General features: G+C 46.6%; 1 protein-coding gene across 1 annotated transcript in view; it reads right to left on the reverse strand.

Moving 5' to 3' along the window:
* Nucleotides 1-16,139, reverse strand: part of ALOX5 (arachidonate 5-lipoxygenase) — a 73,067-nt gene extending 56,928 nt beyond the window's left edge. Inside the window, exons 1-3 of the mRNA XM_032432572.1 lie at nt 15,922-16,139; nt 10,073-10,271; nt 6,050-6,131 (exon numbers count right to left, since the gene is read on the reverse strand). Coding sequence (XP_032288463.1) covers nt 6,050-6,131; nt 10,073-10,271; nt 15,922-16,071 — 431 coding nt within the window. The 5' untranslated portion in view covers nt 16,072-16,139. The remainder of the gene's footprint in view (nt 1-6,049; nt 6,132-10,072; nt 10,272-15,921) is intronic.
* Between the last annotated feature and the right edge of the window lie 246 nt (nt 16,140-16,385).

Genomic DNA, 16,385 nt, shown 5'->3' on the forward strand with positions numbered 1-16,385 from the left:
ATCCCAAACTCTACGGAAGCCGTGTCTGGCTTCCAGTGATCAACACCGTATTTGTCAGGTTTGCCCATGTTGCTCTGTGTAACAGCCATTCATTGATTCCCCTTCTTTTGCTTTATTGGATTAAAAAAATCTGACATACTACATATTTCTTGTAAGAAGCTACACTATAGAGGAATACGTGAAAAGGTGTAATGGTCATCAGTCCCCAAAAGCCCCTCCACAGCCCAGGTAAACATGCTGATTGTTTAGCACAATTCCTTCCATTCCTCCCCCTTGGAAGGAGTCACAAATTCAAATGTCTCCAATAGCCAAAGTAGGACATGAAAGGTGCCTTGATGATAGACAGGTGCTGGACTGAGAAAACCTGGGGAATAAGAACCCTGTTTACTTAGGGCTCCAAAATGGCCATGAGACAAATTTACAGGCTGGATACAGCCCACTGACCACCATTTCCCTGATGAGCACTCTAGATCATGTATTGTTTTCAAAAACAGCTATACTGAGATATAATTTACATACAATGAAATTCATCCCTTAAAAGTATCCAATTAAAGGATTTTTAGTATACTTACAGACTTGTGCAACCTTCACCAAACTCTAATTTTGGAATATTTTCACCCCAAAAGGAAACCCTGTGCCCATTAATAGTTACTCCCCATTCCCCATCTCCATCTGCCAGCCCTGGGCAAATCAATAATCTACTAATCTGTGTTCACAGACTTGCCTGTTCTAGACATTTCATATATATAGAATCATACAGTATGTAGTCTTTTGTAAATGACTTTTCTGTTTAGCATAATGTTTTTGAGGTTCATCCATAGTTTAGCATAGATCCATAGTTCATTCCTTTTTAATGCCAAGGAGTATTCCATCATATGGATATACCACATTTTGTTTATCCATTCATCAGTTAATGGAATTTAGGTTGTTTCCACCTTTGGGCTATTATAAATAGCGTTGCTATGAATATTATACAAGTTTGCATGTGTGGGGCTATGTGTGTAGAGAGACACCTATTTTCATTACTCTTGTGTACCACATGATACCACATGCAAAAGAAAAAAGGGGTAGAATTGCTAGTAGTAAGTCTGTTTAAGATTGGAGAAACTGCTAAACTATTTTTCAAGGTGGCTGCACCATTTTACATTCTACCGGCAATATATGAGGGCTCCGGTTTCCCCACATCCTCACCAGCACTGGCTATTGTCTGTCTTTTTGATTCGAGTTATCCTGGTAGGTGTGAGGTAGTTTTTATTATGGTTTTGATTTGCATTTTCCTGATGATTAATGGTGTTGAGCATCTTTTCAGGTGCTTATTGGTCATTCATATATTTTCTCTGGAGAAGTGTTGATTTGTTCTTTTTTTATGGCCAAAATATATTCCATGGTATAGACATACCACATTTTATTTATACATTCATGAGTTAATGGACACTTGGGTTATATTCACCTTTGGTTATTATGGATAATGTAAACATTCATATACAAGTTTTTGTGTGGACATATGTTTTCACTTCTTTTAGGTATATTCCTAGGTGTGGAATTGCTGGACCATACAGTAACTCTATTTAATAATTTGAGAAACTTGGGGCGCCTGGGTGGTACAGTCAGTTAAGCGTCCAACTCTTGGTTTCTGCTCAGGTCGTGATCTCAGTGTCGTGAGACTGAGCCCCACATTGGGCTCCATGCTCAGTATGGGGTCTACTTGAGATTCTCTCTCCCTCTGCCCCTCCCACTCCTGCTCTCTCTCTAAAATAAGTCAATAAATCTTTAAATAAAGATAATTTGAGTAAATACTAGACTGTGTTCTAAAGCAGCTGCACCATTTTACACTCCCACAAGTAGTGTATGAGGGTTCTGATTTCTCCACACTTCCACAACTCTTGTAATTATCTAACTTTTTTATTTTAGACATCACAGTAAGTGTGAAGTTGTAATGATTTGCATTTCCCTGATGAATAATGATGTCAAGCATCTTTTCATGTGCTTACTGATCATTTGTATATCTTCCTTGGAAAAATGTCTATTCAGGTCCTCCTCCATTTTTAAATCAGATTGTCTTTTACTCTTGATTTATAAGAGCTCTTTATATATTGAGGATACAAGTCCCTTATCAGATATATGATTCACATATATTTTATCCAATTCTGTGGGCTGTCCTTCACTTTTTAAAAAAGATTTTATTTATTTATTTGAGAGAGAGAGCTGGAGAGAGAAAAAGAGCACGAGAGGGGTAGAGGGAGAGCCTCTTCAAGCAGACCCACCCCTAAGTGTGGAGCCCAATGTGGGGCTTGATCCCATGACCCATGAGATCATGACCTCAGCCAAAACCAAGAGTTGGATGCTCAACCAACTGAGCCACTCAGGCGCCCTGTCTTTTCACTTTCTTGATGGTATCCTTTGAAGCACAAAAGTTTTAAAATTTGGTGACATCAGTTTATCTATTTCTCCTTTGTTGCTTATGCTTTTGTCAAATCTAAAAATCATTTGCCAAATCCAAGGTTATGAAAGTTTACCTGTTTTTTTCAATGTTTTACAGTTTAAGCTCTTATATTTACATATTTGATCTATTTTAAGTTAATTTTTGTACATGGTGTAAGGGTCCAATTTCATTCTTTTGCATGTCGCTAGTCAGTTGACCAACACCATTTGTTGAAAAGACTATTTTTTTCTCCATTGAACTGTCTTGCTGCCCCCATGGCTTATTTCTGGACTCTCAATTCTATTTAATTGCTCTATGTATCTAGCCTTATGCCTATACCACATTGTCTTGATTACTGCGGGAGGGTCGTAATTCTGATATTGGGAAATGTGAGTTCCCCAACTTTGTTTTTTTTTTTCAAGATTGTTTTAATATTCTGAGTTCCTCATATTTCCATATGGATTTTAAGATAAGCTAGTCAATTGCTGCAAAAAAGTCACCTGGGATTTTGATAGGGATTGTGTTAAATTTGTACATTGCTATGGGGAGTATTAACCATTTTAATAATATTAAGTCCTCTGGTCCATGAACATAAGATGTCTTTCACCTTATTTAGGTCTTCTTTAATTACTTTTAACAATGTTTTGTAGTTTTCATTGTATAAGTCTTAGACTTCTTTTGTTAAGTTTATAAGTATTTTATTCCTTTTGATGCTATTGCACATGGAACTGTATTGATCTTGTATCCTGTAATCTTCCTGGCTTCGTAGTTCCAATTTTTTTTTTTTTTAAGATTTTATTTATTTGAGAGAGAGTGATAGCAAGAGAGAGCACGAGCAGGGGGTGGGGGGGGGTGTGGCGGAGGGGCAGAGGGAGAAGCAAGCTCCCCCCTGAGCAGGGATTTCCCCCCTGGGGGCTCGATCCCAGGAGCCTGGGATAATGACCTGAGCTGAAGGCAGATGCTTAACTGACTGAGCCACCCAGGTACCCTGTTCCAATAATTTTTTGGTGAATTCCTTAAGATTTTCCACATACAAGATCATGTCATCTGTGAATGGCAACGGTTTTACTTATTGCTCTTTAATGTGGGTGTCCTTTGTCCCTTCTTGCCTAATGGCCCTGGCTAGAACCTCCAGTACAAATATTGAATAGAAGTGGCAAAAGCTGACATCTTTATCTTGTTTCTGGACCTTAGGAGGAAAGCATGCGGTCTTCTGCCATTAAGTATGATGTTAACTGTAAATTTTTTTTTTTTTTTAAGATTTTATTTATTTATTTTGACAGAGAGAGAGAGACAGCGAGAAAGGGAACACAAGCAGGGAGAGTAGGAGAGGGAGAAGTAGGCCTCCCACGGAGCAGGGAGCCCGATGTGGGGCTCAATCCCAGGACCTTGGGATCATGACCTGAGCCGAAGGCAGACGCTTAATGACTGAGCCACCCAGGTGCCCCTAACTCTAAATTTTTTTTACAGATCCCTTTATCAGGTTGAGAAATTTCCCTTCCAGGGGCGCCTGCGTGGCTCAGTCGTTAAGCTTCTGCCTTCAGCTCAGGTCATGATCCCAGGGTCCTGGGATTGAGCCCCCGGCGGGGCGGGGGGGAAATCCCTGCTCAGCAGGAGCCTTCTTCTCCCTCTACCACTCCCTCTGCTTGTGTCTCTCTCTCGCTGTGTCTCTCTCTGTCAAATAAATAAATAAAATCTTAAAAAAAAAATTCTTATTTTTCTAGTGTTTTTCAATTATGAAAGGGTGTTGGATTTTGTCAAATGCACTCTTGTGTGTCTTTTGAGATTATCATGTGTTTCTTTTTCTTTACTCTATTTTTATGGTGCATTACATTACCTGATTTTTGGATGTTAAGCCAAACTTCCATACTTAGGATAAATCCTACCTCATCATATTGTATCATCCCTTTTACGTGCTGCTGGATCCAGTTTGCTAGTATCTTGTAGAAAATGTTTGAATCTATACCCATAAGAGATATTGGTGTATAGTTTTCTTATGATATGTCTGATTTTGGTATAATAGTGATCTCATCCAATGAGTTCGGACGTGTTCCCTCCTCGTCTGATTTCTGGAAGAACTTTGCAGGATTGCTATTAATTAACCAGTGAGGCCGTCTAGGCCTGGGCTTTTCTTTGTGAGAGGTTTCAAAATTACTAATTCAATCTCTTTGCTTGTGATTGTTTTATTCAGATTATTTATTCCTGAGTCAGTTTTGGTCACTTCTGTCTTTTTAGGAATTTGTCCATTTTATCCAAGTTATCTAATTTGTTGGTGTACTGCTGTTTATAGTATTCCCTTTGATTCGTTTTAATTTGTGTGAAGTGGGTACTGATGCTCCCTCTCTTATTTTTAATTTTTTTATTTTATTATGTTAATCACCATACATTACACCATTAGTTTTTGATGTAGTGTTCCATGATTCATTGTTTGCACATAACACCCAGTGCTCCATTCAGTGTGTGCCCTCTTTAATACCCATCACCAGGCTAACCCATCCTCCTGCCCCCCTCCCCTCTAGAACCCTCAGTTTGTTTTTCAGAGTCCATCGTCTCTCATGGTTCATCTCCCCCTCTGATTTCCCCCCCTTCATTCTTCCCCTCCTGCTATCTTCTTTTTTTTTTTTTTTTAACATATAATGTATTATTTGTTTCAGAGGTACAGGTCTGTGATTCAACAGTCTTACACAGTTCACAGCACTCACCATAGCACATACCCTCCCCAATGTCCGTCACCCAGCCACCCCATCCCTCCCATCCCCCACCACTCCAGCAACCCTCAGTTTGTTTCCTGAGATTAAGAATTCCTCGTATCAGTGAGGTCATATGATACATGTCTTTCTCTGATTGACTTATTTCACTTAGCATAATACCCTCCAATTCCATCCACATCGTTGCAAATGGCAAGATTTCATTCCTTTTGATGGCTGCATAATATTCCATTGTGTGTGTGTGTGTGTGTGTGTGTATATATATATATATATATATCTTCTTTATCCATTCATCTGTCAATGGACATCTTGGCTCTTTCCATAGTTTGGCTATTGTGGACATTGCTGCTATAAACATCGGGGTGCACGTACCCCTTCGGATCCCTACATTTGTATCTTTGGGGTAAATACCCAGTAGTGCAATTACTGGGTCATAGGGTAGCTCTGTTTTCAACTTCCTGAGCAACCTCCATACTGTTTTCCAGAGTGGCTGCACCAGCTTGCATTCCCACCAACAGTGTAGGAGGGTTCCTAATTTTAATAATTTGAGTTCTCTCACTCTTTTTTCTTGGTCTGTTAAAGATTTGTCAATTTTGTTGTAGATTATATATCCCTTTTACAATCGAATTATTATCAGAAGACATAAGAAGTGAGGGGTAATCTCTACCATGGGAGGTGACAGAACATTAATGTAAATCCAAGCTTTGGCTGCCCCATTCCTCCTAAATGCCGATATGGTTGACCTCAAGTTTTTTCCATAATGCTCTACCATCTCTGCCTGGAGTGGTGGTCAGGGGGAGCTGGGGGTTGGGGAGCACTCCAGGGAACTGGTGGCATGGCCATCATTTACCAGCAGTGGTCGGCCATAACCCGTGGGCACAGTTTATTTATGGACGTTCGGTCTAATGTCATAACTCACCGATACTGTTTTTGCCGTGTTTCCAGCTCTTTACGTCTGTGCTGCTTGAGAATGTGAATTTGGTCATCGCAGGCCAACTTTGCTGTGAGTAAAGGACAGGATTGTGAGAAGAGCCACGAAGGCAACAAGGTCCAGTATTTGGGTTCCCCTCCCACACCCTGCCCATGCACCATCTTTACCGACCCGAGAACAGCCCCCTTCCCCCACCCCCACTCATACTGAGGACACTGGGGTCTAGGGAGGTTGAACAGCTTTGCATTTGAACTTTGCCCAAGGTCACACACCTAATTAGTGGATTTTCAACACAAGATTCAAATCTTGTGTTCTTAGCCACTCCCATTATAAAAGACAAACGCAGTTCCCTCTCTTTCTGCCTGTTCACTCAGCAAGCTGGGGGCCCTCGGGGCGCTGAGAATCACGTCCAGATACATGAGCCAGGCTTGGTTCTTGTCAGGCGTCATGGGGGCAGGCCAACGATTCTCTGACTCTCCAGCAGGCACAGGGCATAGAGCAAGTTGCCTTAGCTTCCTCACATGTAAAATGGGGAAAATAATGCCTATTTTTAGGGTCATGATGGGGATTTAGTGAGTACTTCACACAGTGCTTGGCACGCAGTAAGGTGGAACAATAATTAATATTATTGTCCTCATAATCATGATGGACCTGAGCTTCTTCTTCCTCCCTCTTAGCCCAGATTCAAAGGTGTCTTTGTTCTCATTTCAGGAGTGGGGTAAGTGACTTAAGGGCAGGGTCAAGCTACTCAGGGCCTTTAGAGTAGGACAGGCTGGTTCACGATTACCCTTTATACTGTTATTTAAGGTAAAGCCTGTGAACACAGTGGGAGCCCAGACTAGTAGGATTCCAGAGCATCTCCTGAAAAGGGGGCCTATAATAGTGCTTCTCCAGCTCTCTGTGGTTTTTAAAATTTCCATTCCATCACAGACTGATGTTTTTGCAAAATATAATAAAAATTAACTACTGGAAAAATGAAAAAAAAAAAAAAACAAAGACATTCAAAACACAAGCCCTGTTTTTAGTATAAGATGCAATAATCATAGAATAATTCTTGCAAGTTGTTATAAAAGCTTGTAAGTGTCTACTTTCAGACCAACACCCAACAGTTCTTAGCCCACACTCAGAGTCCCTTCTGGCTGAGGCAGCTCCAGCCCAGGGCTGGGAACTGGGGCCCAGAGAGGAGGATCAACGGAGCACCTCTTTGTTCTCCAGTGGGGATGGAAAGCCATCCAGTAGGGGCGGCCGGAGGCCACTGAAGGCAAGATGAGTATTAACTGTAACAACAGCTGTCACTGGCTGTACGAGACACTGTTGTAGGCACCCGACATTCATCATCTCTAATCCACCTCAAAGAAACAGCCTCTTAGGCACCTGGCTCTGAGAAATTGGGTCTCTTCAGTTTCAGTGGTATGAATAAGTCAGAACATGTGGAACTGCACATACCAAGTGTCAAAAGGCATAAGCTCCATTTCTCTTGGCCCTCCATTTCTCTTGGACATTCCACCCTGGTGACTGATGGAACTTTTGGGAACACAGCAGGTGACCTCAGGTGACAAGACCTAGACTGAATGCCCCAGAGTTCAGGAGTAGGGGTTGATTCCAAAACACTGATATGAGTGCCTTACTGAAGCTGTCTTTTCACAGAGGGGCTCTGGATCCTGGGACCACAGTGACGGCCCTCTGACCATTATGTTCATGCCAGGTGCCGTGGTGAAGTATTAGATGGCAGAGGTTACCATGTCGCTTGTGGGCTGGGCCCCTTCATTTCCAGTTGTCCCAAGATTGGTTGTTGTGCTATGTGGTGGATTAAAGATGGCCATAAATTCTTTGACATTCTTTCCATTGAGAGGTGGGGGTCTGTGTCCCCTCTAAGTCTGGACAGGCTCTGTGACTGCTTGGACCAATAGAATATGGTGGAAGTTACCCTCTGCCAGCTTCCAGGCTCAGGCAGGAGAGACTGGCAGCTTCCACCTTCTGTCTCTTGGAGTACTTACTCTTGGAAGCCGACCACCACATAAGACCACCCTGTGACCACCCAGTTGTGAGAAGCCCAACGCCATAGAAAAGGCTTGAAGAATGAGATTCCAGGTGGAAAGAGAGGCCAAGGAGCCCTGAGGCACTAGACATGTGAGAGAAGAACCGTCTTAGAAGTGAGCCTTCTAGTCCTTCCCCCTCAGCCGATGCTTCATGGCTCACAGACGAACTGCCCCAGCTGAGCCTTTCCCAGATTTCTGACCTATAAGATCATGTGCAAAATAAAAAGGCTGTTTAAAACCACTCAGATTGTTACACAACAATCGACAAGTGGAACATACTGGATGGATAGCTTCTGTGTGTCCCTCCAGATCTACCCTTCACCTTGTCCTGTCCCTGAAGGCCCTGATCTTGTCCTTGATTGGAATGAATTGCAACAATGGGCTTCACATTGGGTTCAGCCACTGGGAAGCCTGACCAGAGAGAGGAGGGCATGGGAGAATGAGGAGAGTGTTTCCCCAGGCTGTCTGCATCTCTAGTGGGGGCCACAGCTACTCTCAAGGGAGCTCTGTCTCAAGGACACTCCCCTTCTGGGATTAATCTGGCATTCTTTCCCTCCCCTCACCCCACCTGGACTAGCAGTGCTAATGGCCTGCACACTGGTGTGTTCCTCTGCACACTGACCTACACCTTTCTAAACATCCTCATTTGAATGTGCCATATGTTTTTTTGCTGGAAAGGCATTCAGGATCTGTGGGAAGAAGGACTGTACGCAGGAGGGAGACTTGGAGCTAGTGTTTTTCCAATACTAGAGAAAGAGAAGAACCCTATCCACAACTGTTCACATTCTGGCCACTACAAGACAGAGTGAATTTTGTGGGGTTTTTTTTTTTTTTTTTTGGCATGAGGTCGGGAGACAAAAATCCTTCTAGCTCTAATCATTCAGCTCAGAAATATTTTTGGAATTTGGTTTCTTAAATTCCATGTGAGAAACAATGGGATGTGGCCTGATAGTTTAAGAACACTAGGTAGAAAAGAATTTTTCCTCCTCTGTCTTGGTTTTCTTAGCTAAAAAATGGGGGTAGTAATCATTTCCATTTTACCTACCCCACTGAACTCTGTAAAGAATGAATGATCTAGTGATAGGAATGCACTGTCGACTAGGAAGTATTAAACATCTCACGGGTAAAACATCTGTCCTCCTCGTTATTCCAGTGGTACACAGCTTTGAAGACTTCTCATTCTGGGTTTAGAGTGTAAGCAAACTGAAGGGCCATGACTTGAACCAGACAGAATTTTGCCAAGGCATGGGTTTGACTCTCACATGTTAAGAGGCTACTGCGCAAGGGGGAGTCTTTCAGGGGGACAGTGGCCTTAGCTGAGTTTTGCCATCCATTCCGCTCTCTGTTCCTCTGCATCAGGCCAACTGCCTGTCTCTTATAAGGAATGCTCTCCCAAAGAAGTGCCAGATTGGGGTCTGCACATTTGAGGGTCTTGCTTAAGAGGGTAGATTTTAGGTTCTTTTCTCTTTAGCAAAATATAGGACTTCAGGTGTAACAATCGGTGACCATGACTGCCAGGCCTGGCCACAGCCCCTCTAGGCTGGCCCTTCGGCCACCCCTATCAACCTCTTCCCTTCCCAGGCCTGTGTGGGGTGCCCTGGAGCCCAAGCCCCACTATAGCCCACAGAGAGGAGAACTGGAGAATTCACCTGGAGAACTGCCCGTCTAAGGAGATGTCCCGCAGGTACTTGCTATGAGGGACCCTCTGACAAAAAGGGAGTCATAAGCTTGCCTCTGAAGGACTGCAGCCCAGAGGGAAGACAGCTGAGCATGTGGCTGGGGGCCTCCCACTCCACCCTCTGAGTGCGGGGTTTATTACTCCCCTGAGGAAGGTCATACCACCTGCAGGTGCATCGAGGCACAGAGCAGCAGTGTTATTATTCCCATGAATACAGTTCTTGGAGGAAAGAGGGCCTGCAAGCCCCCTGGTTCCTGGGAAGCTCAGGGAGTGGAAGGGGCTTGAGCCACTCACCGCGTCCATCTCTCAGGACAATCTCGCCCTCACCGGTGATCCAGCGGTAGCAAGGGAACTCAATGTAATCTCCACAGGGCGTCTTCAGCGTGATGTACTTCAGGTACCAGTCGTCATGGAGCCAGTACTTGCGCTTCTCGATTTTGACTAGCTGGATTTCGCCCAGTTCTTCATCCACTGTCACGTCATAAGAATCAACCTGAGAGGAGAAAAAGGCAAATCAGGTTGTCTGGGGGTTTCCTGAGCCTTCGTATCACCCCTTAGTTCATTTAGCCAAGATGTCTGCCGAATGCCTGCCCTCGCAAGGCTCTGTGCTGCACCTGGGAGGCAGAGATGGACAAATCCTGGCCTCTGCCTTAATGGAGATGGAGGTCTCGTGAGTAAGGGATGGATGGTGCTGCTCAGAGAGGGACATTCTGCTGTCTGCCCACGGTCAGGCTGAAGGAGGGGAGACTCCAGCAGGGGTGCCCTCTGCTAGGCTGTGCTTGGTGAGGGTCCTCTTCAGCTGCCCCTGCTCACAATGAGGGCAGGCGGCTGCTGGCCTTCCCACCCTGCAGGCTGGCGAGGGCAAACTAGACCTTGCATGCTGGGCAGCCCTTTACATCTTGCGAAGGGCTTCCTGACAATTGCTGTAGACCCCCACAATGACGTGAGGATGAGGGGCAGTCATGACTGTGTCACAGATGAAGATATTGAAGCTTACTAAGTCCCACTTCAGCTATTCATTGACAGAGACAGAATTCTAATCCAGACCTTTCTAGCACAGCCACTCCATGTCTCTCTTGTTCTCTGGGGAACAAATAACTGAGTGAAAATGGGGAGGCTCAAGTGCAAGTGAAGTTGCATAGATGCACATCATCCTAGGGCATCTGCTATTCACTTAGCCACAGAGAGGTCAAGAAAATCAGATAAGCAATACCCATGACATCTGTGGCACAGTGGTGGGCTGAGGCTGGTCTTGCTGCTAGAAGGTACCACTGCAGGCCATGGGCAGCCTGCCCACCAGGTCCCTGGGACTGAGCTGCTCAGTGCTTCGTGCTGCCAGGCTCCCGACTCAAGGAGACAGGCAGGCATGGTGGCAGTGCTGGGCAACCCTCCTGAGGCTCTGGGGTAACCTGTGTGTCTGCAACTCTCGATGGCAGAGGGAAAGGAAGGAAGAGAGCTCAAGTATTGCATTGGGTGTTCTATATACCAGCAGGTTTGGGAAGCCCTGGACTCGGTGCTTCTCGATTTTGAGGGTCTTCCTTAAGAGGGTAGATTTTAGGTTCTTTTCTCTTTTAGCAAAATGTAGACTTGAGGTGTAACAATCGGTGACCATGACCGCCAGGTCTGGCCACAGCCCCTCTAGGCTGGCCCTTAGACCACACCTATCAACCTCTTCCCTTCCCAGGCCTGTGTGCGGTGCCCTGGAGTCCAAGCCCCACTATGGCCCACATTTCTCTCTTCTTTTCTGCTCTAATTTCTCCCTCTCACTCTGTCTTCCAGTGCCCCCCAGTTCCCTCTTCTCTGCTCCACAACCTCCTGAGGTACTTTCTAAGCCAGATTTCACCAATACTTGAGCTTTTTCCTTGGTGGCAGAACCTAGAGTTCTCAGCATGATAGTGAAGTAAATGGAGGGGAGGGGTTTTCATCCTGCATATGACCCCATGCGTCTCTATCTCCATCCTTCTCCTACCAAGCTGCTAGAGGAACGCCAGGGAGAACTTCTTAAGAGGAATAGGAAGTTGGGTATTTTTAGCAAACCTCTTGGCTCTGAGCACAGTGAGCAGCTCACATGTTGTGGTTACTGAAGATGCCAGACACTTGTGGTCAGAAAGTGGAAGTCTCCTCCCTGTGCCCTGTGGTCTGGGCCTGGGTTCTCGTTAGAGCATTTCTGAGGACCAAGGAGCCAGGCCTCTGGGATGACACTTTTTGGTCCCTAACAGGTACACAAGCACATCTGTGCTACCAGAATGCACCCTCCTGCAGAGTGAAAGAATCTTTTTACTCCACAGTGTGTCCTATGGGAACAGAATCCATAGGTGAGGTCACAAAGAGCACTGACCCCAGGCCTGTGGGACCTCAGCTGGGGAGCCTATCTGTACTGTAGGGTGCTGATCCCTTGGGAAGAAGTCAGGAAGCCCCAGGGTGCAGGGTTGGAGAGGAGTCCCAGTGAGGGGATGGATGACCCGAGGAGCTGGGAGGAGAAGAGGAAAGGAAGGACACAGCTCTTGTGGGGTGACTTCTGGGTGTGGGAGAGAATGGAGACGCCTGAGCTGAGGCATCAGTAGGCCAGGTGGTAAGATTTCAGAGGTGAGATCAATGGGGAGGGGAAGGAATGGGCAAGGCATTTAGCTGTATAGAACTGAGAGAGCAAGACCCCTTAGGCGGGGAATGCATATGTAGAAGGAGGTGGTTAGAGCCTGGAGCTCCTTGGGTCAGAGGTGGTAGGTGCAATGGTCAGAAGCTAGAGAGAGACATGCAGGCAGGGAAACATGCAATTCCCCAGCCTCATCTCACAGAAGGGCCAGTTTTTTTATTTCACTTGTTGCTTTCAACTCTTTATTGGGTATACAGTTTTAAGGCTTTTGAATATTTCATCATTGTGTTAGCTGATCACTTTTCATTTGATCTTTATATGAGCATTTTTAGAAAGGTCTCATTTGTTTCTGTTCCAGATCCCTGTTGTTGCTGTGACAGGGAGAGGGATCTCTCTGCTGGAGCATGGACAGAAGACAGTTCTGAGGCCCGACCTGCGATGCTCGTCTTGGCGGAAGCTAACGAGGGGCTAGGCAGGGAGAGGAGCCGGTTGTGGAGCAGAGAAGAGGGAACTGGGGGGGACTGGAAGACAGAGTGAGAGGGAGAAATTGGAGCAGAAAAGAAGAGAGAAATGGGGGACATTGGGGTATGGCGGGGACTGGGAAGTAGAGAAAGGAAGAAAATGAGAAACAGGAAGCAGAATCTAGGGAAGAGAGGACAGAGAGGGAAGACTGGGGGATAGAGATGGAAGGTCATAAGGACATGTTTATTCTTCATCAATATATTCTTATTACTGAGAAGGAGGTATTCTGGAGTGCTCTCTTCATAAAGTGATTAATAAGGTTAACATTGCCTGAATATATGAGAAGTATATACAGTTGTAAGACTGCTCTACACTCACTGAATACATTCAGGGACAATATATTAAACACTTCTGTGTTGTCCCTAGCTTTCCTAAGAGTGCAGTCTTGGAATGAAAATGAAATGGCTCAACTGAGATTTCCCAGAGATCTTCGGATCTATAAAAGTCATCCTATCTGACTTGACCTGCTTTCAGTTGACAGAAGGAAACAAATCAATTTGCCAAATTTACCCAGCCTCAGGCCAGTCTCTGGGCTCTTTCCTAAGCAGGCAGTGGTGAGCCCCTGAGGGTGTGACCATGTATAGGAGAATCTCACCTTCAGAGGACTTCAACTCCCAGTCCTCACCTGAATCAGTATGTGGAACTCTGATGAGAATAACTGGGGATCTGTAACTCAATTTGTGGAGAAGAAATCAGTCCTACTGTTTGACTGAATTCTGCACAGAGGTATGTGGGTGTTGATCTGCCAAAGACCTGGAAATGGCTGAACTAGCTGCCTGGTAACAGCCTTTATTGCTGCGACTGTGACTGTTAACCATAACGATTAGAACACTTTTCCAAATAAAATGGCCAATTCTTCTACAGCAAGTATTTTCTCTAAGGTTTCTTTTTCACCTTTACCCAACAGGGACAGACTGGCCTTAAAGAGCCACTGGCTGGAGAATGAGGAAGTAGCTCTGGGCTGTGCAAGACAAAGTGTGAAGTAACTTTGCACCAACAGGAACTTTCTTAAAAGTGGATTTTTTCAGAGCCTTTAGGAACCAGCTGATTCCCCTGCAGCCCAGCAGCCCTTCTGACTTGCTTTCTCTCACCCCAGTGGAAATGTGACATGCAAACCTCTCCTACAATTTGCTTCTGGAACTCTCACCAAGGTGTTTAGTCATAGTGTCATTTGAATGAATTCTCAAGGTGGGAAAATAATGAACAGAACAGTGCTTTCACCCCTCTTCCAATGACCCTGTTATGGCCACACCACAGTGTCTCCTTCGGGTAGAGGCCACATGTGGGGGGCCCTGTGCTGCACAGCATGAGCACACTGGTGTGTGTGTGCGTGTGTGTAGAGGAGGATGGCGCCCACTGCAGCCTGCTTATTAAAGGGAAGTAGTCTGTACCCAATCCTCCTCCCTGAGATGTTGGGGAACCATGAAAGAATGGAAATAAATGAAGGTGCTTCAGAAATGGCAGAAGGTGTCATCCTCCCAAGTGGATGTCTCATTGTCCTCCCTCCTGCACCACTGTTCTCAGGGCCAGTTCCCTATTGGGGGAAACCAAACAACAGATGGTTGTTTTTATACTCAACACCTCACTCTTCTTGAAGTGAGCTTGAGCCAGGCTAACTTCTGAAGTTGGCTAAGTGCCATGTCGGCTAATAACAAGGTTTTGAAGCTCCTGGGGAGGAATCAAGCCCACTTTTGAGTTTGGAAGTGGGAAAAGGAGTGGACTATTACTTACTTACCGCAGCCTCTACAGACCTAAAACCTAATTCATGAATTTTATACAAGAAGTATTCAGTTGAACCACATGAAATTCCCAGTTTTATCAAAAATTGTCAACTATAAGCAATTTCATATGGTTCAACCTAATAATCAACTAAATAGTGAAAAGAAAAAGACCGCTTTGGGAAGTCTAAATCTTTTTGGTCCAGCTCAGGAGCTGGGGAGTGATGGAAGGGAACATTCCCTGGGCATCTACCTGAAGTGTGTTGGGACTGTCACAATAATCATACAACGAGCACTTCCTATGCACTTGGCAGTGGACTGGGCAAGTCACTAAATGCTCGGTGAGGACCATGACCTGCCATGCTCACCGAGAAAACCACAGGGCTGGAATTCATGCCCAGGTCAGCATCAGGAGCTCACTTCTAAATGGGGCCACCTGTGCATGTCCTTATATAGTACTTGGCAGCACAGACTAGAAGTACAGTAAACACTGGCTCCCCTCGCTCCCTGGACTCCCACAGCTCCAGGGTATCTAGTGAGAAGGGGAGAGGAGAAGCCCTCCTTCCTCTTCTTGCTCCACTGAGCCCTCACACCTGGGGTGGAAGTGTTCCCTGGTGTATACTCCGCTGGGAGTCAGACAATCTCCAGGTTGCAAAAGCCTTCCTGCTTGAGTTTTCTTGTTCTTTCCCTCCAAATTCCTCTGGGGACCTGTCCTGAGAATGTGAGCTACCCAGGTGTGAAGACATCTGCTAGTATCACTCTGGGCCAGCAGCTGGGCTTGTGCTCACCCAGATTCCTGGACCAGCCTGAAATTATCCCTTCCGTTTTACATTTGGGGAAACTGAGGTCCAGTGAAGAGACAGAGTGAGCCAGCAGTCAGGCCCTGATTCAACCCAGGTCTCTGAACTCCCACACCTGTGCTTTCTCCCCACAGCTCAAGGCTGCTCGAGGTGCCATCTGTGCTTCACAGCAGGGCAAGGACCCGCACAACGCCCCACTCCCACCTCCACGACTTGTGGAAGGAGCCCTACGAAATGGGGCACAAGCAGCGCTGCCCACAGTACTTGCCCAGTTAAGGGACCTTTCAGAGCCTCGGGGTCCCTATCTGTGAAATGGAGAGCAGACCTTGTACCTTCTCCTGCTCCCAGGGGAGAAGCGCGGCGCCCCGCCGGCCTCACCGTGGAAGCCTCCCGCCCCCGAACTTGGGTCCCAGCCGCCCCGACGGGGTCCTGGGCGTCCCCCGCCTCGGTCTCGGCCGCCCCGACGGGGCCCAGTGTGATCCCAGCCCTGTCCCAGCCGCGCGCCCTCACCGCGCCGCGCTCAAAGTCGTTGTAGAAGGGCTTGTCCAGCAGGTGCTTCTCGCTGCAGCCCGCAGAGCCCACGAGGCTGAGGTAGATGTAGTCGTCGGTGCCAGCGAACCACTGGCTGCCGGTGGCCACGGTGACCGTGTAGGAGGGCATGGCGGAGGGCTGCGAGCTCCAGGAGCCTCGGTGCGGCGGCTTCGCGCACGGCGGCACCTGGCCGGGACCCGCGCAGCTGCCTCTTCCCCCTCCGGCCCCGCCCCCCACCCCCTCCGGCCCCGCCCCCCGCCCGGCAGGACCGGACCGGACCCCACAAGCCCGGCCCCGCCCCCGCCCCGCCCCTGACGCTCCGACGGCTCGGGACCCGCGTCGGACATGGCAGGGGTCGCGCGTTCCCGCTTCTCACTCCATTGGCTTGGTGTCTGTTTTAGCCGTCTGGGGACTGGGGCTACCTCCGCTGCCATCCCCTCACC

This window comes from Phoca vitulina, unplaced genomic scaffold (genome assembly GCF_004348235.1).
Source record: "Phoca vitulina isolate PV1807 unplaced genomic scaffold, GSC_HSeal_1.0 scaffold48, whole genome shotgun sequence".
NCBI lineage: Eukaryota > Metazoa > Chordata > Mammalia > Carnivora > Phocidae > Phoca > Phoca vitulina.